Here is a 24,652-nt window from a genome sequence, read left to right as displayed (position 1 = left end):
GTGGTTCCCATTTTAGAAACAGGAAAGATGGGAAATGGGTTTTTTTTTGTCCAAGGCAACAAAGAGAAACAGACTGGAATCTGAGAGTCAGTTTGGTGTAGCGGTTAAGTGTGCAGTTCTCCTAACTGGGAAAACCCGGGTTTGATTCCCCACTCCTCCACTTGCAGCTGCTGGAATGGCCTATGGGTCAGCCATAGCTCTGGCAGAGGGTGTCCTTGAAAGGGCAGCTTCTGTGAGAGCTCTCTCAGCCCCACCCACCTCACAGGGCGTCTGTTCTGGGGGGCGAAGATAGAGGAGATTGTAAACTGCTCTGAGTCTCTGATTCATAGAGAAGGGCGGGGTATAAATCTGCAATTCTTCTTCCTCTTCTTCCAAAGCCAAAGATCTAGCAACTGACCCACAGTTCCGGCTCTCGCTTGCTTAGTCCAAGACAATGTCCTCAGGAACCTCACGGCACTCCTCAGATGAAAGAGCAACACAAAGTGTCCAGAAAAAAATAAATAAATAAAAGCGGGGCCATGTGTAGATTACTTCTTGTAATAAGATTATAAGAGAAGCCATGTTGGATCAGGCCAGTGGCCCATCCAGTCCAACACTCTGTGTCACACAGTGGCCAAAAAACCCCAGGCGCCATCAGGAAGTCCATCAGTGGAACCTGGATACTAGAAGCCCTCCCACTGTGCTACCCCCAAGCACCAAGAATACAGAACATCACTGCTCCAAACGGAGAGTTCCAACAATACACTGTGGCTCATAGTCACTGATGGACCTCTGCTCCATGTTTACCCAATCCCCTCTTGAAGATTGCTATGCTTGTAGCCACCGCCACCTCCTGTGGCAGTGAATCCCATGTGTTAATCACCCTTTGGGTGAAGAAGTACTTCCTTTTATCCATTCTAACCCCAACTGCTCAGCAATTTCATTGAGTGTCCGCGAGTTCTCGTATTGTGAGAAAGGGAGAAAAGTACTTCTTTCTCTGCCTTCTCTATCCCATGCATAATCTTGTAAGCCTCTATAATCTTGTAATCTAGATTACATCTTCATTTTTCTTCCCCACCAGCTAAAAAAAGTTTTTTCTGTATCCTGATTTTTTCTGATCCCACCTTGAGTCATAAGGGAAGGGGGGAAGCGGTTACATGGAGGCCCTTATTGTCACTTGGCCGAGATTTAAAAACACTAAATTAATTCAAGAGTGAAACTGGAACACCGGGAGGGTGAAGTGAACTGGTTCTGGGAGATTCCCCCAGCTTCTAGAGCCGTAATCCCCTGAAGATGCATGAAGACGTACGACTGCCTTATGCTGAATCAGACCCCTGGTCCATCAAGGTTTAGTGCCATCTACTCAGACTGGCAGCAGCTCAGGCAAAGAGAGATCTTTCATATCACCTGTTCCCAGAGATATTAGGGATTGAACCCAAGACTTTCTACATGCCAAGCAGATGCTCTGCCACTAAGCAACAACCTCTGCCACTAAGCCACAGCCCGGCTATACCAGTTTGGTGTAGTGGTTAAAAGTGTGCAAATCTGGGAGAACTGGGTTCGATTCCCCACTCCTCCACTTGCACCTGCTGGAATGGCCTTGGGTCAGCCATAGCTCTTGCAGAGTTGTCCTTGAAAGAGCAGCTGCTGTAAGAGCTCTCTCAGCCCCACCTGCCTCACAGGGTGTCTGTTGTGGGGGAGGAAGGTAAAGGAGATTGTGATCGCTCTGAGACTCTGAGATTCAGAGTATAAGATGGGATATAAATCCAATATCATCATCTTCTTCTCCTACTCCTCTCCCCCCCTCCCAAGGTCGCATGTTCAATGACAGCTCGACAAATAACATCAGACTTGTTCATATTTGTAGTATGGCTGTGCCTTCGGAGCCAATTCTATATTGATCAAAAGGCAGAATGCATGTTATGTATGCATGCATATATGTCTCTTAGACAAAGCAACCAAAACAAAGTTCTGGTTGAATGGTTGCCAGCAGGGACATGAGGATACGCAGGCACAGGAGAGCACCAAACTCACCGGAGAATCTCCGCTGCTCCATAAAGTCCCTCAGGAACGGAGAGTCCGTGAAAAGCAGGTCGTACAGCTTGTCCACACTGAAGTTGAACACTTCGTTCATGTACTGCCGACCATTCAGGTCTTCATAAAAGGCCTGAACTTCCCCTGCAGAAGGAAGCAGAGATTACACTGCAAGGTGGTTGTTTTTTTTAAAACAGATGACGTAATGGTTTGAATACAGGCGATCCTGTACATACGGAAAAGCTACACGGACTGGGTTATTCCACACGCTCTTTCCAGAACCAAATTCATAAGCAGCACAAAACCAATCTAGCTCACAGATTCATCTTCAAAATAATTGCTTGAGCACAGTGGAAGGGCTTCCAGCCCCACTGGTGAACCTCTTGATGGCACTTGGGTTTGTTTGTTTGTTTTTGGCCACTGTGTGACACAGAGTGTTGGAATGGATGGGCCATTGGCCTGATTCAATATGGCTTCTCTTATGTTCTTATGTGAAACAGAGTGTTGGACTGGATGGGCCATTGGCCTGATCCAACATGGCTTCTCTTATGTTCTTATGTGACACAGAGTGTTGGAATGGATGGGCCATTGGCCTGATTCAATATGGCTTCTCTTATGTTCTTATGTTCACTCCCCTATGTCACTACTCCGCATGATAAGTGGATCTGGGACCGCAAAAGGTTAAATTAAAAAAGAAATTTTTTTGCCTGATAACGTCAACCTGATGGTTTTAGCTGCTACCACCTCGTAAGCATCTTAGCTAGTCAGAAGGATCACATAATCCTTAATATTGGTATTTAATTTCTGGAAAGACCTTCTATACAAAACGTGGATGTGGCACATACCTAGAAAATGCTCCTGGCGGATGGCGCCTGAATACTAGACCCATTAATCTAATGATGCTTTAGATTGCTAACATAATTTAGCTGGGAATTAGCAATACGTAGTAGTGAGTCTCAAAATGGAAAGAACATGAACAGGGGTGGTACCGTACACAAGATAGCACTGAAGGTCAAGCAACCAATGGCCATTGGAGTCTGGAATTCTGGTTCTTTACCCACTGACTATCATGCTATAACAAGGTTAGTGTAAACACTCATTGTCGATCATGGTATACACGGTTAACGCAAACACTACAAGAGCGCGCAACTGCACCACGGTGCCCCCGGACGCACCTTCGTCATGCGTCTCCGAGGAGTCGCTGAGTTCCGTTGGAATGTCCTCGTTGTCATTGAAGTCCAGGGAAGGGGAATTCACGGGCGCTATGATCTCTATCTTGTCCCCGATGATGCTTGCGATCGTCAGTTCCTTCTCCACAGGGACGTCCACAACCTCCTGCTCCTCGGGAACAATCCCTTCGTACTAGAAGAGAGTCAACAGAGGTCACCACACAACGGCTGCTTCAAGGGTGATTGTCGCTGCTGATAAAACAGCGGATGTTAAGAGGACACATGAATATCCTACGTCTGAGTCAAACTTCCTGAGTTAGCAGTACTTGGTTTTGGGGGGAAAATGATAGAACGTAGATTCTTTCAGTACTCACTGTTATTTTAACTTTATCTCATTCATGTAATAATTTAGAGTTCTGTAAGATAATAATGATATATATATATATATTTTTTGTGTATAAACAATTTTATTAGTAACATATGGTAGTAGAACTAAATCTACAACTTATAAAAAGTTTAGGATAAAAAAAAAATCATCATTCTACCCCACATCTTACTTTCCTCCCACCCCTCCCCCCATTACTTGACCCCCACCAGTGTTATTTTTTTTGAAAAAACAGATATTAAAGGTACCTTTAACTATCAAGAAAAAATAAAGAATAATAAAGAGAAATATTCCCCCTTCAAAAGATATATTCTTATCTTAAAAATCTTAAAAATCTTAATCATCAAAAATTGTCCAATGTCCTTTTATCTTCCACTCTTTCTCTACATATCTTCTAAATTTCTTCCACTCCCGATTAAAAAGTTCTAAATCACAGTTTCTTAGTTTTCTTGTTAATTTATCCATTTCACTCCATGACATAACTTTTATAATCCAATCCCATTTATCTGGTATTTTTTCTTGCTTCCACAACTGCGCATACAATGTCCTAGCAGCTGAGAGCAAGTACCATATTAAAGTTCTATCTTCTTTAGGAAATTTTTCCAATAATAATGATATTTTTTTAACTCTGTAGTACTTTTATTCTGTCGTCGCTGATGTTACATTGATGTGCTGTTGCTGTGTTGTTAATAATTTTTTTTTTTTTTAAGGCTGATGTCACTGCTTGTCAGCCCCAGCTGCAATTCCGAAATACCGCAAGCGCTGGGATTTCTCATGGCAAACCTACAAAACGGGCAAGACCTGTGCATGCGCCATGAAATCTGGGATTACTTTCTGTCTATGTGCGACTACGGAAGACTTGTGCCTTGTGAAGGTTATGATAGGCTTCAGCATGAGCCTTAAAACTGAGAATTTGTGAAACTCCTCCTGACATCACTGTGGACTTGTAAAATTAGACTGTATGGCAGATAGAGCCAGTTTGGTGTAGGGGTTAAGTGTGCGGACTCTTATCTGGGAGAACCGGGTTTGATTCCCCACTCCTCCACTTGTAGATGATGGAATGGCCTTGGGTCAGCCATGGCTCTCTTATCTGGGAGAACCGGGTTTGATTCCCCACTCCTCCACTTCCAGCTGTTGGAATGGCCTTGGGTCAGCCATAGCTCTGGCAGAGCTTGTCCTTGAAAGGGCAGCTGCTGTGAGAGCCTTCTCAGTCCCATCCACCTCATAGGGTGTCTATTGTGAGGGGAGAAGATATAGGAGATTGTAAACCGCTCAGAGTCTCTGTTTCAGGGAGAAGGGTGGGGTATAAATCTGCAATTCTTCTTCTATTAAGTAGCGTAAATCAGGGTTTCCCAAACTCCACCCTGCCCCCATTGCCTGGTTATTTTTAAACTGTTCCTTCCTGGACCACTAAAATTTGGGGGTGGAGCCAAGAGACTTTGGGGGTGGAGCCGGGAGACAGGAAATGATGTCTTCCCACCTGGCCGGGAGACGGCAAAGGCAGGAGATTTGCCTCCCCGCCCCCTGCCGGGGTGTTTGTATTGGGGAGGGGAAGTTCGGGAGCTGCCTTTGCCATCTCCCCGCCTGACGGGTAACAGCAATCGGAGGGGAATACCTACTGGGACCGGAGCTTCCGTGCTTCCTGCGGGCGTCAAGGTGCTGCTGTTGGTGACGGACTTCTTGGGGAGCTGGGGACTGGCTTCCGGTTTGGCTTCCATGCTACTTTTCGAGGAGCTGTCGTTCACCTCGTTTTCCTCCACCGGGATCTCTTCACAGTAGCTAGAAGAGCAAACGGAACCCATGAGACTTCGAGCCACTCCCTCCCAGAAGGAACTAAAAGCACTGAAGAAAAAAGCATTTGGAGGAAGAGTAACCCACCCTGGGACTGAGCAGGTAGCAAGATGGCAACCTCAGGCTTTCGGTAGTTCATATTTCTCACCAGGTAACCTCTCACACTCACCTGCTACCCAGATGGCATCTAGCAAGTTTAAGGAGGGGGCCAGTAAACTCATGCACAGTAATAAGCACATACTCAGTTTCAGATAAGTTTGGCCAACTTGTGGCTGATTTTGGTGAGCTCAATGAGCCAAAAAATCCTGCCTCGCTCTAAGCATTGCAGAGTGGGCCAATCAGGGCTTTTTTTTTTTTTTTTTAGCAAGAGCTCGGTTGCATATAAGGCCATATCCCCGATGTGGCCAATCCTCCAAGAGTTTATAGTAGGCTCAAAATAAGAGACCTGTAAGCTCCGGGAGGATTGGCTACATCCGGGGTGTGTGGCCTAATATGCAAAGGAGTTCCTGCTAAAAAAAAAACACCCTGATAACAATTCATTACAAGTAGATAATTAATAGCATATTCTGATTTGATACACAATGGGAATATGCTCATATCCAATAATATCCAATAAATTGGTTCAGAGACAGTCCCCAAAGCCTTAACTGGTCGGAGACTTTGCAAAAGTCCTATTAGGAATAAAGTGCGACAGCTTCAAAGTTGCCAACAGTGTCTGCGCCAACGCTTCATTTGAAAGCTAGAAAAAACTCAATGTTGCAATGGTGCCCATGCTTTTGACTTCATATAACAAATAAGACTCCTTGTAGATGCCTCTGCCACCTCTATGGCATGAACTGCCATACTATATATATATATATACACATACATTTTTGGCCACTGTGTGACACAGAGTGTTGGACTGGATGGGCCATTGGCCTGATCCAACATGGCTTCTCTTATGTTCTTATGTGACACAGAGTGCTGGACTGGAGGAGCCATTGGCCTGATCCAACAGGGCTTCTCTTATGTGACACAGAGTGTTGGACTGGAGGCGCCATTGGCCTGATCCAACAGGGCTTCTCTTATGTTCTTATGTGACACAGAGTGTTGGCCTGGATAGGCCATTGGCCTGATCCAACATGGCTTCTCTTATGTTCTTATGTGACACAGAGTGTTGGACTGGATGGGCCATTGGCCTAATCCAACTTGGCTTCTCTTATGTTCTTATGTGACTCAGAGTGTTGGACTGGATGGGCCATTGGCCTGATCCAACATGGCTTCTCTTATGTTCTTATGTGACACAGAGTGTTGCACTGGAGGGGCCATTGGCCTGATCCAAAATGGCTTCTCTTGTGTTCTTATGTGACACAGAGTGTTGCACTGGAGGGGCCATTGGCCTGATCCAAAATGGCTTCTCTTGTGTTCTTATGTGACACAGAGTGTTGGACTGGATGGGCCATTGGCCTGATCCAACATGGCTTCTCTTATGTTCTTATGTGACAAAGAGTGTTGGACTGGATGGGCCATTGGCCTGATCCAACATGGCTTCTCTTATGTTCTTATGTGACACAGAGTGTTGGACTGGATGGGCCATTGGCCTGATCCAACATGGCTTCTCTTATGTTCTTACGTGACACAGAGTGTTGGACTGGATGAGCCATTGGCCTGATCCAACATGGCTTCTCTTATGTTCTTACGTGACACAGAGTGTTGGACTGGATGGGCCATTGGCCTGATCCAACATGGCTTCTCTTATGTTCTTACTTTCTATACATAGCCTTTTGCCACGTGAGTTATAATAACTACCATGGTTTCGTAAGGGCTCAATGTATGGCCTGAAGGAGCATGACGCAGCAACCTTGCCAAAGTTATGCTAGTGTGAATCTGGTCACTATCTGGGCAAGGAGACCTCCTAGGAACCTCCATGTGTGCTGCTTGACAGAAGGCAGGCAGGATACCTGTGTAATAAAGATAAATGCCAAAGAAACAGAACCCTGAGTGACACTGTAAAAGTCAGAGATACCGATTTAACCTAATGTTCCAACCTGTACTTGCAATGCCTGCTGGAGTGCACAAGGCAAACGAGGTATTTGACCCATGCTCGTTCAAGGCTTCTTTCTCACATTACTTTCGGGCAACTCAGCTTACCCCATGGTGTTGAAATCGTCATCGGGAGGCACGTAGTCTTCATCGTCGCTTGTCAGCCCCAGTTCAGTACCGTAACACTGATGTACAAAATGCCAGAGCTCCTTCGGGCACAAGGGCTGGGGGGAGGGAAGAAGAGAAAGGCAGTGAGAATTGGCACCTGCTGAAAAATAATCAGCATTGTATGGAAGATGGCGGCCCTAAAGTTCTGCAATGTTTTGCTACCGACAATTCAATCACTAAATTCTGTACCGGGGAAAATTTCAGATTTCTCATTCCTACCTGCTTTGAGTTGGAAATCATGCTGTCTCCTCACAGCAAATATTTTCTCTAAAATGTACACAACTTTCAATGTTATTCCGTGTGCCTATATGTTGGCTTTCTATATTATAGGTAGAAATAATGTATGCTGCGATGTAATTATAGTGTATAAGAACTGTAGAATGTGCTCACACAATTCCAGCAACTCTACAAATCCAGCAGCAGAGAGCAGAGACCCAAAATCATTGGCAATAAATGAAAATGAATAGGAAAAAAAAAGTTATCATTTGCTTAGCCTTAGTCTGTCTCAAGAGCACCTTGGAGCAGAGTGGTAAAGCGGCAGTACTGCAGTCCTAGCTCTGCTGACGACCTGAGTTCAATCCTGGCAGAAGCTGCGTCTGAGTAGCCAGCTCCAGGTTGACTCAGCCTTCCATCCTTCCGAGGTCAGTAAAATGAGAACCCAGCTTGCTGGGAGAAAAGTTTAGATGACTGGGGAAGGCAATGGCAAACCACCCCGTAAAAAGTCTGCTGTGAAAACGCTGTGAAAGCAACATCACCCTGGAGTCAGAAACGACTGGTGCTTGCACAGGGGATTACCTTTACCTTTAGTCTGTCGCAGCTGTCTGCTGTGAGATTTGTATATTCATTTACATCATTTATTTATAGTAATTATAAATTAATTTATAATGCATTTACATAAAAGGAATAAATATATAAAAGGATGAATAATAAATGTATATAGAAGAAATACAACACATGGAATTCACTGCCACAGGAGGTGGTGGCGGCTGCAAGAACAGACAGCTTCAAGAGGAAACTGGATAAGCATATGGAGCAGAGGTCCATCAGTGGCTATTAGCCACAGCGTATTGTTGGAACTCTCTGTCTGGAGCAGTGATGCTCTATAATCTTGGTACTTGGGGGGGCACAGTAGGAGGGCTTCTAGTGTCCTGGCCCCACTGATAGACCTCCTGATGGCACCTGGTTTCTTTGGCCACTGTGCGACATAGAGTGTTAGACTGGATGGGCCATTGGCCTGATCCAACATGGCTTCTCTTATGTTCTTATGTCTGGGGCAGTGATGCTCTGTATTCTTGGTGCTTGGGGGGGGGGGGCAACAGTGGGAGGGCTTCTAGTGTCCTGGCCCCACTGATGGACCTCCTGATGGCACGTGGTTTCTTTGGCCACTTTGTGACACAGAGTGTTAGACTGGATGGGCCATTGGCCTGATCCAACATGGCTTCTCTTATGTTCTTATGAATGGCCTCCAAATTGCATGCATTGTCATGCAGGCAACTAATTCTGCTGCGACGACATGCATTTGGAAGTTGCACAGCAGAATCTCATAGATAATGGAAAGTTGCCCATGACATTGCACAGAAGAAATGTAATAGGAACAGCGCTATGGCCTATATATGCCCTTGAGGTTTTCGATACATGGAATACAAAGCTTTCATTTCATTTCAAAGGTCAAATATGCTGCTAGCCCTAAAAAAAGGGAGACAGAAAAGGCATTCTTAAAAGCCAAGCTGAATAAACGTCCAGATTTCTCCACTCTCGCATAAGATAGTCACATGACCCAACGTAAGCCATAATCTTTAGCAAAGGAACTTGTGATTTCTGTTCACCAGGACAGCAAAAGCCAGTTTACTTTAAAGAGTGGAGGTAACAAGGTATCATCAGCATTCAGGCAAGCGCTCAAATAGACAAACACAGAAAACAGAAGAAGAATATTGAATTAAATGAGTCCCTACGCCATTGAATTGCATCGTTATCCGAAATTCCAGTATAAAATTAAAAGGAAACATCTTCTTGCACAAACAATTCCATCTTTGGATAACCTCTTAATTATAAAACAGGCATTAGTTTCCCAAAATATAAAGACTGCCCCCAAACTTCACCTAAAAATGCATCTAGCAAAAGTTGTCTATTTTCTTCCTGGTGTTTAGTCAACAACAGAAAAAACCCTAGCAACCACAATTTGATTTGTAATCACACCCCTTGATGTGGGCAACAAAAAACCCCCTGAGAATGGAATACTTCTTTCTATTGTCCTTAACTTTTGTTAACGTTAATAGAGAAATTGCTGGGCACTGACAGAGTTTATGAAAACTGGATTTCCTAAAAGAAGTCTGTGTTAACACTGTAGATAATAAAATTGCTATCAACTCACCCTCGTTTTAATTCACTGTTTGTGAGCTCTTCTTGCTATATAAATAAATCCTCCAGATTTTAACCACTGCTTGCACAGAAGCATGCAGATAACAAGTCCATGGGATTCGAGAGAACTACGTTTCCCAGGAGCTCCCTGTGCCGAAGACATAGCTGCTGCAATGTTGGAAGAATGAGCTGGGGGTGCAGCAGACTCTGGTTAAGAGGAATGGTTAAGAGTAATGGGCTATGATGATGGTGAAGAAGAGACTGGATTTATACCCCACCTTTTACTACTCAGAGGAGTCTCTGAGCGGCTTACAATCTCCTTTCCCTTCCCCTCCCCACAAAAGACACCCTGTGAGGTAAGTGGAACTGAGAGAGCTCTGACTGAGAACTCCTCTTGAGCAGAACAGCTCTGAGAGAACTGTGACTGACCCAAGGTCACTCCACCAGGTGGAAGAGTGGGGAATCAAATCTGGTTCTCCCAGATAAGAGTCTTTGCACTTTACTACTACACAAAACTGGCTCTCTGATCTGGGGGACCCAGGCCCAAGCCTCTACTCATGTCATGGAAGCTTGCCTGGTGACCTTGGGCCAGTCACCCTCCCTCACCCTAACCTAAGGGTTGCCAGGTCCAATTGTTGCCCAATTGGTGGGGGAGAGGGGCAGACTTGACGGGAGTGGGGAAGAGTGTCGTGATGTGCCTATGCAAACCAGAAGTGACATAGACAGGCTAGAGACATTCAGGGTGACACTCTGGTTTCTGGGCAAAACTCTATGGTAGATTTTGCTTCAAATCATAGAGTTTTTCCCAGCAACCAGAGCGTTGCCCCCAATGCACCTACATCACTGTTGGGTTTTGCAGGCACACTGTGATGTCTTCTGGGTTCCTGGTAGTAAGAGGAGGGGAGGGGGAGAGGGGAGTTCCTCAAAACAAGGGACCGCCGCCCACCCCAAGGGGTCCGACAACCCTAACCTAACCAACCTCACAGGGCAAAGTTTGAGTCCAGCGGCACCTTTAAGACCAACGAAGTTTAATTCCGGGTATAGGCTTTTGTGTGCATGCACATTTCTTCAGATACTGATGACATCTCAGGAACTGTGCATGCGCACAAAAGCTTATGCCCGGAATTAAACTTTGTTGGTCTTAAAGGTGCCACTGGGCTCAAACTTTGCCCTGTTGCTTCAGACCAACATGGCTACCCACCTGAATCTACCTCACAGGGTTGTTGTGAAGACAGAATGGAGGAGAACAATCTAAGTCATAAGAACAAAAGGGAAGCCATGTTGGATCAGGCCAGTGGCCCCTCCAGTCCAACACTCTGTGTCACATAAGAACATAAGAAAAGCCATGTTGGATCAGGCCAATGGCCCATTCAGTCCAACACTCTGTGTCACATAAGGACATAAGAGAAGCCATGTTGGATCAGGTCAATGGCCCATTCAGTCTAACACTCTGTGTCACATAAGAACATAAGAGAAGCCATGTTGGATCAGGCCAATGGCCCCTCCAGTCCAACACTCTGTGTCACATAAGAACATAAGAGAAGCCATGCTGGATCAGGCCAGTGGCCCATTCAGTCCAACTCTCTGTGTCACACAGTGGCCAAAAACCCCAGGTGCCATCAGGAGGTCCACCAGTGGGGCCAGGACACTAAAAGCCCTCCCACTGTTTCCCACCACCCACCCCCCACGCCAAGAATACAGAGCATCACTGCCCCAGACAAAGAGTTCCAACAATACACTGTGGCTAATAGCCACTGATGGACCTCTGCTCCATATGTTGATCCAATCCCCTCTTGAAGCTGTCTATGCTTGTAGCCACCTGTGGCAGTGAATCTCATGTGTTAATCACCCTTTGGGTGAAGAAGGACTTCCTTTTATCCGTTCAAACCCGCCTGCTCAGGACTTTGGGTCGCCGCTTGGGAGACAGGCAGGAAGCAATTGAATCAAATAAATAAATTTGCACAGCATCAGTTATCAAAAGGGTTTGGTTTTGCCTCACACTGGCATGCACATTTTTCACATTTCCAATTCAGGTTGAATAAAAGCAGCGTCACTAATTAGGATAATCGTCTTTGCTACTGCTGGAGTTAAAATGCCAGCAAACACAGTTTTAAACGAATTCACTTTTAATCTTACTCAACGAGAAAATTTATGCCCCTTGTGCCAAAGGGGGCAGACACTATATATCCTCAGACAGTCTCTTAAATCATTCCACTCACCCATGGGAACATTTTTATTTGTTTTATTACAACTTGTACAATTTATTGCCACTCGTATTGAGCCTCTACACCCTGGTGTGTTTTTGCTGGTTGTTTATCCGTCTAATATGTTTTCGATCATGCCATTAAATAATTAGATATACATTTTAAATGCAGTTTTAATGTTTCAAGTGTTTTAGTACCCGATGGAAACTGCCTTGTCGGGAGAGGGCTTTTTTTTTTTTTACTATTTGGGTGGAAAGCAAGTAAAGAGATGTGTTAAATAAAAGAAATTATCCGCCTCATTAAAAGGCCCCAAGAAAATCTTTCTGAGAAAACTGTGCTGACGATAAAGAGCAATTCCTTGTTGAAAATCTGCCTATCAAGAACCTGCGGTCCAAGTTCAGACATATGACTCAGCAGAGATTTGGTACTCAATTATTATTTTGGGGGGGGAGGGGGGCGGAATGCAAAGAAAAGAGACCCACCAATTGCCCTTTTGCTTTTAAAAGTGCAGTCCACCGCAGAATTACTCCCATGTCAACAAGCTTAAATTGGAGTAACTGCATGAGACTTCACAGATACAGCACCATCCTGAGCAGAGTTAAGAACCTCCTTCTCCTTTCCTTTCATATCCTTAGAAGCTCATCGATTCGCGAACCTTGAGCAGAAGACGTTTCTTTTTCTTTCTTTTTTTAATGGAAGGGCTAAAAAGGACTGAGACAAATTTCGCAATTGCTAGAGTGATCTTAGGATCTTTACAAGATAATGCATGGGATGGAGAAAGTAGAGAAAGAAGTACTTTTCTCCCTTTCTCACAATACAAGAACTCGTGGGCATTCAATGAAATTGCTGAGCAGTCGGGTTAAAACGGATAAAAGGAAGTCCTTCTTCACCCAAAGGGTGATTAACATGTGGAATTCACTGCAACAGGAGGTGGTGGCGGTTACAAGCATAGACAGCTTCAAGAGGGGGTTAGATAAAAATATGGAGCAGAGGTCCATCAGTGGCTATTAGACACAGTGTGTGTGTATGTAATTTCTTTTGCCACTGTGTGACACAGAGTATTGGACTGGATGGGCCATTGGCCTGATTCAACAAGGCTTCTCATGTTCTTATGTCACCGAGCAAAGCAGCCAGGGTTCACAGTTAAGGACATCAGAAGTGCCCTGCTGGATCAGTTCAGCGGCCCACCCAGTCCAGCATCCTGCCTCTCACAGTGGCCAACCAGTTCCTCTGGAGGTCCAACAACAGGGCACAGGGGATGAGGCCTTCCCCTCATATTGCCCCCTGGCACTGGGATTCAGAGATTGACGTGGAGGTTCCTTTTAGTCCCTGTGGATAGTAGCCACAGGCAGACCTATCTTCCAGGAATTATACCCTTCTAAGTGCACTGAAGTCAATGGGCTTAGAAGGGTCAAACTCTGCTATGGATGACAATACCAATCCTTTATCTAGCAACCAGTTCCCTCTAAGCTACAGAGTCTTGTGAGCAAAAATTCTACTTTGTGAGCTACTGGTATTAAAGTTGTGAGCTACTGCATAAACTACTGCGCTCTGGGGCTATTTTTCCTGAGCTAAGGCAAAAATGTGTGAGCAGGAGGTTAAAAATCTGTAAGTTAGCTCACGCTAACTCAGCTTATAGGGGCATTGCTAGCAACCGGGCTCTTTTGTTGTTCAGTCGCACCGTCAAGTTCGACTTTTTGTGACCCCATGGACCAAATCACGCCAGGCCCTCCTGTCTTCCACCATCCTCCGAAGTCCCCTCAAACCATGCTCTAGGTTCTGTTTATTTTACTGTTACTTTAAAAAATGAACTTATGCTTTTCATACAGCTCATTTTATTGTAGCTGTTTGACATAGAGCCCCGTGGTGCAGAGTGTTAAAGCTGCAGTAGTGCAGTCCTAAGCTCTGCTCACGACCTGAGTTCGATCCCCGGTGGAAGCTGGGTTTTCAGGTAGCCGGCTCAAGGTTGACTCAGCCTTCCATCCTTCCGAGGTCGGTAAAATGAGTACCCAGCTTGCTGAAGAAATCCCCATGGCACAGAGTGGTAAGCTGCAGTACTGCAGTCCAAGCTCTGCTCATGGCCTGACTTCGATCCCAGAAGAAGCTGGTTTAGGTAGCCAGCTCAGGTTAACTCAGTCTTCCATCCTTCCGAGGTCGGTCAAATGAGCACTCAGCTTGCTGGGGGGAAAGTGTAGATGACTGGGGAAGGCAATGGCAAACCACCCCGTAAAAAGTCCGTCATGAAAACATTGCGAAAGCAATGTCACCCCAGAGTTGGAAACGACTGGTGCTTGCACAGGGGACCTTTCCTTTTCCTTGACATAATAATTTTCTTCCGCAAGCTGTCTTGGAGATAACGTTGCATTGCAAGGCAATAAATAACTGTTCAGAATAAAGAAAGCAAACCAACAAGGAACATACCTTTTCCAAGAGGGCATTCTGCCAGAGCCGGAACATCATCATGTATGTCCTGTCTCGGGCACCGAAGGAAGTAAAAAAGTGCTGTGAAGGGTAGAGAGATTGTTTTATTAATAGGGTGCCTAGGAGCAGGTTGGCACCAGAAGATGGAAGATCTTGCGAATTTCACCAGCCACACAAATGGGGAACCACAGAAAAGGCTTAAGCCCCCCCCCCTCCTCCCCCTTTCCTCAAAGATCAACTCTCCACCCGTCTGTGAATTACATTCAGAACTCTCAGAGCTCACTTGGCCAGAAGACCGGAGCTGATGTGAAGACTTTATGACATCAGCAGATATACAAATCTCGTGATCCCTGGGCCTAAGGACACACGGCTGGCTTCAACAAGGGTCAGGGCCTTTTCAGTCTGAGCCCCTACCTGGTGGAATGAGCTCCTGCTGGAGATCCAGGCCCTGCGGGACGTATCTAAGTTTTGCAGGGCCTGTAAGACGGAGCTCTTCCACCAGGCTTTTAACTGATCCAGCGGGTGTTCCCTAAAATCATTGCTCCCCCCAGTGCCTTATGATTATGCTATGCTGAACATTACCAGCCTATATGTGGTCTATAACTTGTTGCCAATGATGTGGATCACGGTTTCTGTTAATTCTGTAATTATGAGATTATCTCGTTTGGATGTAGTTCGTTTGATGTTTTGTAAGCTTTCTTAATGTTGTAAGCCGCCCAGAGCCCACTTGCGCGATAGAGCAGGGGTATAAATCTAAAAATTAAATTAAATTTAAAAATTAAACGTTTCAACCAAACATTCAGATTGGGAAGGACCAAACCCTGCAAGCTTCATGGAGAAAGGACTCTACTTAATACCCACCAATTCCTGAATTCAGCACTATGCGCTTTGGACTCCATGATCTGGATTCTTGTCTCTCACAGACAAAGCAAATACCCTTATTTTTTTGGGGGGGGGGGTGTTGTATGTTTCCTATTGTCTGTGTTGCACCAAGCCAAAAGAACTCTACCTAGTACCCACCAATTCCTGGGCTCAGCTCTATGCGCCTTGACTCCACGTGCTCGATTTCTTGTCTCTCGTGCACAGGTTAGGAACGGAGGAATTCCGACACCTACCTTTTCAGTGTCAGTGCAAACTTGGATAGCGTTAGGAATGAGCCGTGCGGTTTTTTCCTTGGTCATGGAGCAGATGTCCTTCAAACGAACGGTCAACTAAGATGGGAGGCAAGGAAGAAGAAGAAGGAAGAAAAAGAAGGAAGAAAAAGAAAGATGAAGACAAAAAGGGTTACTGAAGCATCCCCAGAAAGGCCCCCAAACCAGTCCTGCTGCATGGAGTTCAGCAGCAGGGCTGAGCGGGCTGAAGGGCACTCACCAAGGTTTCCCAGCGGAAGATATTGCTGTAGAAGCAGATCCAGTTCTCAGAGAGGTAGAGGCGGCCCTGCAGGAGAATGTCTCTTTGAAGTGCACAGGAGTAATCTGCAGAGGAGCGAAAGGAAGGGGACTAGCAACACTGCTGGTGACAGATCCATGGGTTTATCTCATCACATATGCTCAGCCCATTTTTATTTGATGTGCTCTTTTTTTTTTCTAATGGCAAACTAGAACGATGTTTATTACAACGTATAGAATGATGTTAAGAAAGTAAATTAGGTGGACGAGAACATCGCTAGGAAATGCAAGTCCTTTTGTTTTACCTAGACTTTCAGCAGTAGCAATTAACAAGCTGAACAAAGCAGGAGCCAAGGTGCACCTTTAAGACCAACCAGATTCAGATTGGTCTTAAAGGTGCCCCCTTGACTCCTGCTTTGTTCAGCTACTTCAGACCAACATGGCTGCCCACTTGGATCTAGCAATTAACAGGTAACTTTTATTACCTTCTGTTGCTCTCCAGACCAAATGGCCTTCCAAGTTATTACACTATTTCGCCATTTGATCCTAACTTTGTCCAGGTTTGCACTCTGAACCCACCAACTGCATGCATTTCAGAAAGATCCAAGAGGGCAGCCGTGTTGGTCTGAAGCAGCTGAAGAAAGCAGGAGTCAAGTTTCACCTCTAAGACCAACAAAGTTTTATTCAGAACGTAAGCTTCCATGTGCCCACAATACCTGATCCCCTCGCCGGATGAAGTGTGCTTAGGGAGCACACGAAAGTTTACGTTCTGAATAAAACTTCGTTAGTCTTAAAGGTACAACTTGACTCCTACTTTGTTCTAATGCTGGTTACATTTATTAGAGGCCAAAAAACAGTCAGGCAGTGTACACAGAATAAATAGAAGGAGAACCCCCGCAGACTTTTTTTTTAATATTCAGTAAACAAATGACTGGGGAGAGGGGAATCTAAAGAACATAAGAGAAGCCATGTTGGATCAGGCCAACGGCCCATCCAGTCCAACACTCTGAGTCACATAAGAACATAAGAGAAGCCATGTTGGATCAGGCCAGTGGCCCATCCAGTCCAACACTCTGAGTCACATAAGAACATAAGAGAAGCCATGTTGGATCAGGCCAATGGCCCCTCCAGTCCAACACTCTGAGTCACATAAGAACATAAGAGAAGCCATGTTGGATCAGGCCAGTGGCCCATCCAGTCCAACACTCTGAGTCACATAAGAACATAAGAGAAGCTATGTTGGATCAGGCCAATGGCCCATCCAGTCCAACACTCTGAGTCACATAAGAACATAAGAGAAGCCATGTTGGATCAGGCCAACGGCCCATCCAGTCCAACACTCTGTGTCACACAGTGGCAAAATATATATATATATACACACACACACACTGTGGCTAATAGCCACTGATGGACCTCTGCTCCATATTTTTATCTAACCCCCTCTTGAAGGTGGCTATGCTTGTGGCCGCCACCACCTCCTGTGGCAGTGAATTCCACATGTTAATCACCCTTTGGGTGAAGAAGTATCCTTTTATCTGGGGGGGGGTGGAATTGGAGGAAGTTCAAGTGACTCCAGGCTAATCGGGCTGATGAAAATAAGTCTCCAAATAATCTTTAAAAATCCTTAAGACAGTATATTGTTCTCTATTTAGAAAATAAAGATCACTGTGATCAACGGCCGATTCCTTTTGGTTTCATCTTTTCTGCACAGTCACCCACCTTATCCAAGCATAAAATAACTTGGTAGGAAAATAGGAACATGGTCCAAACCTTGCCAAGAAGTACATGAAATTGCGAGGATAAGGTTGCACGCTTCAGGTTGGGAAATTTCTGGAGATTTGGTGGGTGGACCCTGGGGAGCTGAATGCTCCATTTTTCACAAAGGATGTTTTAATTGTTCATCGTCTCTCTGGAATGTCCCCTCAATCAATCCATTTAATTTAGCTTCCAGTTCAGATCCTTTCAAGTCCGTCCTGTTTATCATGATCATTTCTGTACCGGGGCTTTTTTTGTAGCAGGGACTCCTTTGCCTATTAGGCCGCACACCCCTGATGTAGCCAATCCTCCAAGAGCTTAGAGGGGTCTTCTTACAGGGCCTACTGTAAGCTCCAGGAGGATTGGCTACATCAGGGGTGCGTGGCCTAATAGGCAAAGGAGTTCCTGCTACAAAAAAAAAGCCCTGTCTGTATCTAATCACTTCCCTGCCGATCTCTTCCTTCCAGGTTTGGTAATTCTTCATGAAAATGGTTGATAATGAACATCACAAGGTCTCAGGAAAAGTCTTTAATAATGAGCCACCACCCTTGTGCATTTTATGCAGTCTCAGAAATTTAATCACATCTACTTCATCTCCTTTTGGGAGGGAGGAAAATATTTCCAATAATTTATCCAGACACTCCTTGGGAGAGAAAAAAAAAATCAGCACATAATAAAAGGCCCGACAAAACAAAACAAGGTGTGCTGAGAAAAAAAGGACGGCCCCTTTCCCTTAAAAACAGGAAAAAGGAGAATATAGCAACGTATAGATTCAAGAAATCTAAAAAAGCCCCAACTTTTTAAAAGTTTCATTCTTATTGCTAGTGATCACTTCTGAAACGAATTCAGAGATCAGCGCAATATTTATCATACACAGACTAACATTACAGAGGAGAAAGTTGGATACGAAGAAAGCAGACAGGAAGAAAGCTGATTCATTTGAAATGTGGTGTTTTACGGATATTGTGAAAAGTCCAAAAGATAATGAAGTGGGTTCTAGATCAAACCAAGCCTAAAACCCTTCCTTAGGAGCTAAAGCAACCAAACTGAGGCTCTCGTACTTTGATTACATTCTGAGAAGACAAGATTCACTGGAAAAGACAATTAGGATAGGGAAAAGTTGAAGGCAGCAGGTAAAGAGGAGGACCTGACAGGAGATGGATAGAGTCAGTGAAGGAAGCCACAAAGGCCCTGTTTGCAAGACTGGGTTGCTTTGGAGGTTGTTAATTCATGGGGTTGTCATAAGACAGATGCCACTCGTTGGCACTTATCATACACACAAAAATTTCTGAGTGCTGAAAATCTACAGCTACAGCTGTACACTCTGCGTTATGGCCGTTCCCACCATCAGCGCATAAGAAATGCATTTTCTGGCTGGTTCACATGTATCTGGAGGAACTGCACCGAAGCATGAAACTTTAATTCCAGGTTATTGAAGACAAGTGCTCAGGAGGGGTTACCCAAAAAATCTGGCAACCAGGGCAACGGAAGGGATCTTTTTAAAATGCCAAATAAAAGTTGTTATTTGAGCGCATGAAAGTTGCCTTATACCGAACCCGACCTAGCAGTCAAAAAATATGCCAACCTAAAGAACTCCTGGAGGGCAAATATCCTGCAGTTACTCTTAAAAAAAGCTAAATTTGGTTGGATCGCCTTTAGGATGAGAAAATTACTAGTAGCTTAAAATGCCGGAGTATGTTTGCTTTAATGGACATTTCTGTATATTTTTCAACTTTAATAATGTTATAATACTTTTATCGTGTTTTTACAGGTAGTTCTTATGGATATGTATAGTTCTCCCTTTTGTTTTAAGATGTTGGCTTTTGCCGTAAATAAAATCAATCTGTCTGTCTGTCTATCTATCTATCTTCATCTATCTACCGAACCCAACCTATGGTCCATCAAAGTCAGTATTGTCTGCTCAGGCTGGTGGCAGCGGTTTTCCAGGATCTCAGGCAGATGCCTTTCACATTCATCAACTCTCTTCTCCTTTTAACTGGAGATGCGGGGGATTGAACCTGGGACTTTCTGCATGCCAAGCAGAGGCTCTTCCACTGAGCCACGGCCCAGCCCCTCTTTCACTCTGGGCTGATTCCCTGTCTTCAGTTTTTGCCTTTACCAGTGCCTTGCAGAGACCAGACACATACTTTAGGAGAGCAGGTTATCAGGGAGTAAAGTTAACATCAAGTTCAGTGGCAGCCCTAAAAAAAAGCAACTTTGGTGCACAGCAGACAGGCCTCTCACAGTAACACACATCTCCAACGAGTCCTACGTTCTGTAGCCAACCTTGGGAAGGCCAGCCTTTACCGCCCAGGGGAGAAGGAAGCCTTACCAACTATGAGGCGCTCTGTGTCGGGAAGCTGTTTGAAGAGTTTCCTGAAGTCTTCATTTCGCTGCTTGTAGGTTGGACTCAGCACCTGTGTAGAGTGGAAAGTCCGTTAGGGAGAAGGGAGGGGACAGAAAGCCGGGGTGGAGAGTGGGGCCTCGGAGTATTTGCAACTAAGCATGGAAAAAGCAGGAGATGCTATCCCGTTAATGTCGAAGACTGGCGGTGGTAGTTGCAGAGGGGGGCTAATTTTAGTATCTGCTGGGGCGGGAGCTACGCTTATGAGACAATTTGATTGGCCAGAGAAGCGTGAGCACAGGCAATATCCCATTCTTTGCAGATCACAACACAGAACCCAGCACTACCAAACAGGGCAGGTTATCGTTGGCATAAAAAAACCCCATTCCAAACAGTTTTACTGCATTCTTGCAAGCATCCCCACCCATACACTGGTGTCCTTGCATTCATCTGGACCACAACGCTTGGTTTGGGGAGAGTTAGAAGTATTCTTTGCCGAGGACCAAGAGGTATTAGAAGCCCAAGAAAGAAAAGACGTAAGAACGCAAGAAGAGCCCTGCTGGATCAGACAGGATCCAGCATCCTGACACACACAGTGGCCAAACCAGTTTGGACGGCCAACAACAGGGCATAGAGGCTGAGGCCTTCATAAGGAGAGCCCTGATGGATTAGACCAATAGTCCATCTAGTCCAGCATCCTCTCTCACAAAGTGGCCAATCAGTTCCTCTGGATGGCCAACAACAGGGCATAGATGCTGAGGCCTTCATAAGGAGAGTCCTGATGGATCAGACCAGTGGCCCATCTAGTTCCTCTGGATGGCCAACAACAGGGCATAGATGCTGAGGCCTTCATCCTGATGGATCAGACCAGTGGTCCATCTAGTTCCTCTGGATGGCCAACAACAGGGCATAGATGCTGAGGCCTTCATAAGGAGAGTCTTGATGGATCAGACCAGTGGTCCATCTAGTTCCTCTGGATGGCCAAAACAGGGCACAGAGGCTGAGGCCTTCTCCTGATCTTGCCTCCTGGCTCTGGGATTCAGAGGCTTAGTGCCTCTGAATGTGGAGGTTCCCCTCAGCTTATCCTCCATGAATCTATCTAATATCCTTTTCAACCTGTTTATTCCTGTGGCCATCCCTACATCCTCTGGCAGCAAATCCCACATTGTAATCACTCTCCACACAGAATCTCTCAGCAGCAAGCATCACAGGCAGCTGCAGCATCTTACGCTCCTCAAGGAACCGTCTTGTCAAGATAAGACCTTTCTATCTTCAGACAACGCTGAGCAAGGCAGGAAGACGGCAGCCTGCAATGCTGATAGCCTGCCTGCTGCTGTATTCCTTTTTTTCAACGTTATTCCAAGAGAAGGTGACCCAGAAAGTAGCTCCTCTCCTCTAAAGGGTTATACAATAATGCTCCAGAAGGGCCAACCACAAAGCTCAGGGTCTCAGAACATCATAAGGCATCACCTGTCCAAACATGCCAATGAAAGTAGAAGGCACCCAAACTGGGATATGCAGGTAGGAACCGACATAAAGCACTCATCACGGTTGCTGGGTAAAATATATCCAGGCAGCCTCCATTCCTATCAGAATACTTAACAGCCATATCACATCCTCTCTCTCCAGTCAGCACTAACAACTCCGATGCCTGTCTTTGAAACTGCAGTGGAGATACGTATTGGCTCCTACAAAATGATCTGGAGTGGACACTTGGCAAGAGGTCACCGTAAGGGGGAGGAAAACTGCTAACTTGGGTGCTGGGAAGCCTACAGAAGGTTAGGTAAGCTGGACAGACAAATCCAAGACTGAACATTTGCAAAAGCGAAATGAGAACTGAACGACTACATCTCCATCCCAAATTGTTGGACGGGGGGCGAAAGAGGAGAGGGGAAGGGAAGGTGCTATCAGATTCATAACCATCCCTGGGTCTGGCCTTTCCCAGTTCCTTGGGAGAACCGACGCGCCCAAACGCAAAGGAATGCAGAATTTGGCAGAAGCCTCTGCCCGTCCACAAAATCTAAGTGAGAAGGAGTCTGGCAGCACATCTGTCTTGGGGGATGGCCCCATCCGGGAAGCACTCACAGCTGGAATCTCTTCCCTTCTTGAGCTGCCGCAACCTTCGGGGACGTCGTACAGCAGTTCCAGTCGCCACAGCAGCCTCTTGTCCTTAAGGTCAAGGAGGAGACGCCAAAGCACTCCGCATTCAGCCAGGGAATCCATGCCGTCGCATCAAACCACTCCTCCCCCTTGGTTTAGCCACTGTCTTTCCTCAGTCTCCAAGCAGGACATAAACTTTGAAAAATACTTCCATTTCACAGCCACTGAAATTATTCACTGTAGGTGATGCTTGCTAATTTAAAAAAAAAAAAGCATAGGCTAACCCTAATATGCCTTTTTCTGATCCAGAAAGGGGAGGAAAACAAAATAAACCTATCTCCTGAGACTATCTGGAAGAGATTATCTTGTTCTAGAGAGGTCACTAGCTGGCACAGCATCTAGACCCCTATTTCAGAGTGGCTCCGAAGGGGTGCCTTCATCCGGAGAACCCCAACTCGGTTGCAGACCCGGCAGAGAAATGGTGCCCCAAAAGCCTCTGGGGACTCCAAGGAGATCACACGTTAAGTCCCAGGCATTGTCCAAAAATTCCAAGGGCTGGAACGGAACAGTAAGAGCAACCTTCTCCAGTGGGGCGATCAGCTTAAAAGGACCTCAGAGATCTAACCATATTCTCCAATCTCGCCCTTGTGTTGACATCTCCAAAGCAGCAATAAGTCAACAGGCTGGCTCCAGCCGCAGCTTCTGAATAACCGTCCGCTGACTGCCTCACGCTCTCTTTCCCCTGGTCTGTCACTTCCTTGAAGGGCGGCTTGGCTCTTGGTACACTTTTTCTCGTGCAAGCGGTGGGTGGGGGGAAAAAAAGGATACTGGAATGATTTGCACAAGTTGCTTTAAGTTTCAGCATTAAGTCTGTTGGCCAATGCCCTGAAGTAACCTAGCCTGGGCCCTCCCCTCCCGGCAGATGTTTCCTGTAACGCAAAGTTGTTGGACAGAGTTTAGTGCTGAGGGGTGGGGAAAAGAAGACACAGAGGCCGGTCTGTAAAAGCACAGAGATGATGAAACTGGCAACGAGAGACCCAAAACAGCTGCTTTCGTCAGTCGATCTCTGGCTCCATTGTGCTTTCTTCACCAGCAAAACTGGGGCTTCCTCCAGGAAACAACTGACTGTTATACTTCATGGGCACAAGGAAAGTTGAAAAGACCTCCCTCCTCAGCCTTCTACCTGAATCCAGAAACTTTCTGAGATTAGTTGAATCTCTGAACAGGCCCTAAACCCGCTCCGCTCTCATCTTCCATTTTCACTGGTGGTTTGGCAAACTGGGCAAAACATATAAGAGAATTTGCAACTGAGCAGGAATTACGTTCTAAATACAAGGATAACAGGGCACACAGACCAATGCTCCCTCTAAACTGTGGAGTCTCGTGAGCAAAAATTCTACTTAGCACGCTACTGGCATTAAAGTTGTGAGCGAGCAATTTGGCTGCTGCATAAACTAGTTTGCTCTTGGGCCGTCCTTCCTGAGCTAAGACAAAAATGTGTGAGGCCAAAAAACTGTGACCTGGCTCACACTTACTCAGCATAGAGGGAACACTGTGACTGTGGTATTACAATAAACATTACCCCCAAAACTACAGGAAGAATAAATTCTAGAGTAGGTACACAAAATATAGGCAAAGAAACAAAACAGTGAATCTCAGTTTCTTGGAATTTGGATGGGGTCTCCAACAAAACACAGAATCTCAGTTTCTTGGAATTTGGATGGGGTCTCCAACAAAACAGAGAATCTCAGTTTCTTGGAATTTGGATGGGGTCTCCAACAAAACACAGAATCTCAGTTTCTTGGAATTTGGATGGGGTCTCCAACAAAACAAAGAATCTCAGGTTTTTGGAATTTGGATGGGGTCTCCAACAAAACAAAGAATCTCAGTTTCTTGGAATTTGAATGGGGTCTCCAACAAAACAAAGAATCTCAGTTTCTTGGAATTCAGATAGGGTCTCAACATGGAACACATGGGTACCACGATGCCTGCCAAGTGCTTTGAGAAAGGCTTTTGATTGGCCATTACTAATTTGATTGGCTGTGCCGATTTCCAAAAAAAACGTTGCTTCAGTTGCAAGTGCCACCACCGCACAAAGATTTCCACTGCGTAGCTGGAGGTAAGTTGCAGCCGCCATTCCAAAGGCGACTGAAGGGCCCAAAAGGTTGGGAACCTCTGAATGAGGAATAGGAGTAACCAATGTTTCCCTCTGTCCTCCAGTACCCAAAAGAACAATATTATGTAGAGTAGGGTAGTGCACGTGACATGAGAGCTGAAGTCTCAACGCGGATGAACACTCATGCACCACATACAAGCAGTGCTTTGGGTTCCATATACTGCGAAGGGCATGTGCAACAACTTGCAAAGCCTGATGTTCAAAAGGTGGAGTCCTACATGAGGTTTAAGGATCCAGGCAGGTTCACAGTGGGAGATAGGCAGGGGTACAGACAGGGGTCGTTTTGTAGAAAAATAGATGGTGGCGCTCATTCAGGGATTGTGATGCAGCTGCGCCTACTATTCAATGGACAAGGTGG

The 24,652-nt window shown here is 45.5% G+C and overlaps 1 protein-coding gene across 11 annotated transcripts in view; it reads right to left on the bottom strand.

Moving 5' to 3' along the window:
- The window catches only part of GRAMD1B (GRAM domain containing 1B), a 339,519-nt gene that overhangs the window by 24,602 nt on the left and 290,265 nt on the right, over positions 1-24,652 (bottom strand). For all 11 annotated transcript variants that reach the window (XM_060251475.1, XM_060251468.1, XM_060251469.1 and 8 more), the window contains 8 exons: positions 20,007-20,091; positions 15,903-16,006; positions 15,647-15,742; positions 14,532-14,612; positions 7,489-7,604; positions 5,187-5,346; positions 3,189-3,375; positions 2,014-2,157 (listed from right to left, as the gene is read on the bottom strand). In XM_060251475.1, the coding sequence (XP_060107458.1) occupies positions 2,014-2,157; positions 3,189-3,375; positions 5,187-5,346; positions 7,489-7,604; positions 14,532-14,612; positions 15,647-15,742; positions 15,903-16,006; positions 20,007-20,091 (973 nt within the window). The remainder of the gene's footprint in view (positions 1-2,013; positions 2,158-3,188; positions 3,376-5,186; positions 5,347-7,488; positions 7,605-14,531; positions 14,613-15,646; positions 15,743-15,902; positions 16,007-20,006; positions 20,092-24,652) is intronic.

This window comes from Heteronotia binoei, chromosome 12 (assembly GCF_032191835.1).
Source record: "Heteronotia binoei isolate CCM8104 ecotype False Entrance Well chromosome 12, APGP_CSIRO_Hbin_v1, whole genome shotgun sequence".
NCBI classification, from domain to species: Eukaryota; Metazoa; Chordata; class Lepidosauria; order Squamata; family Gekkonidae; genus Heteronotia; species Heteronotia binoei.
The sequence above is the reverse complement of the archived record's forward strand: the minus strand, read 5'-3'. Positions and strand labels throughout refer to the sequence as shown.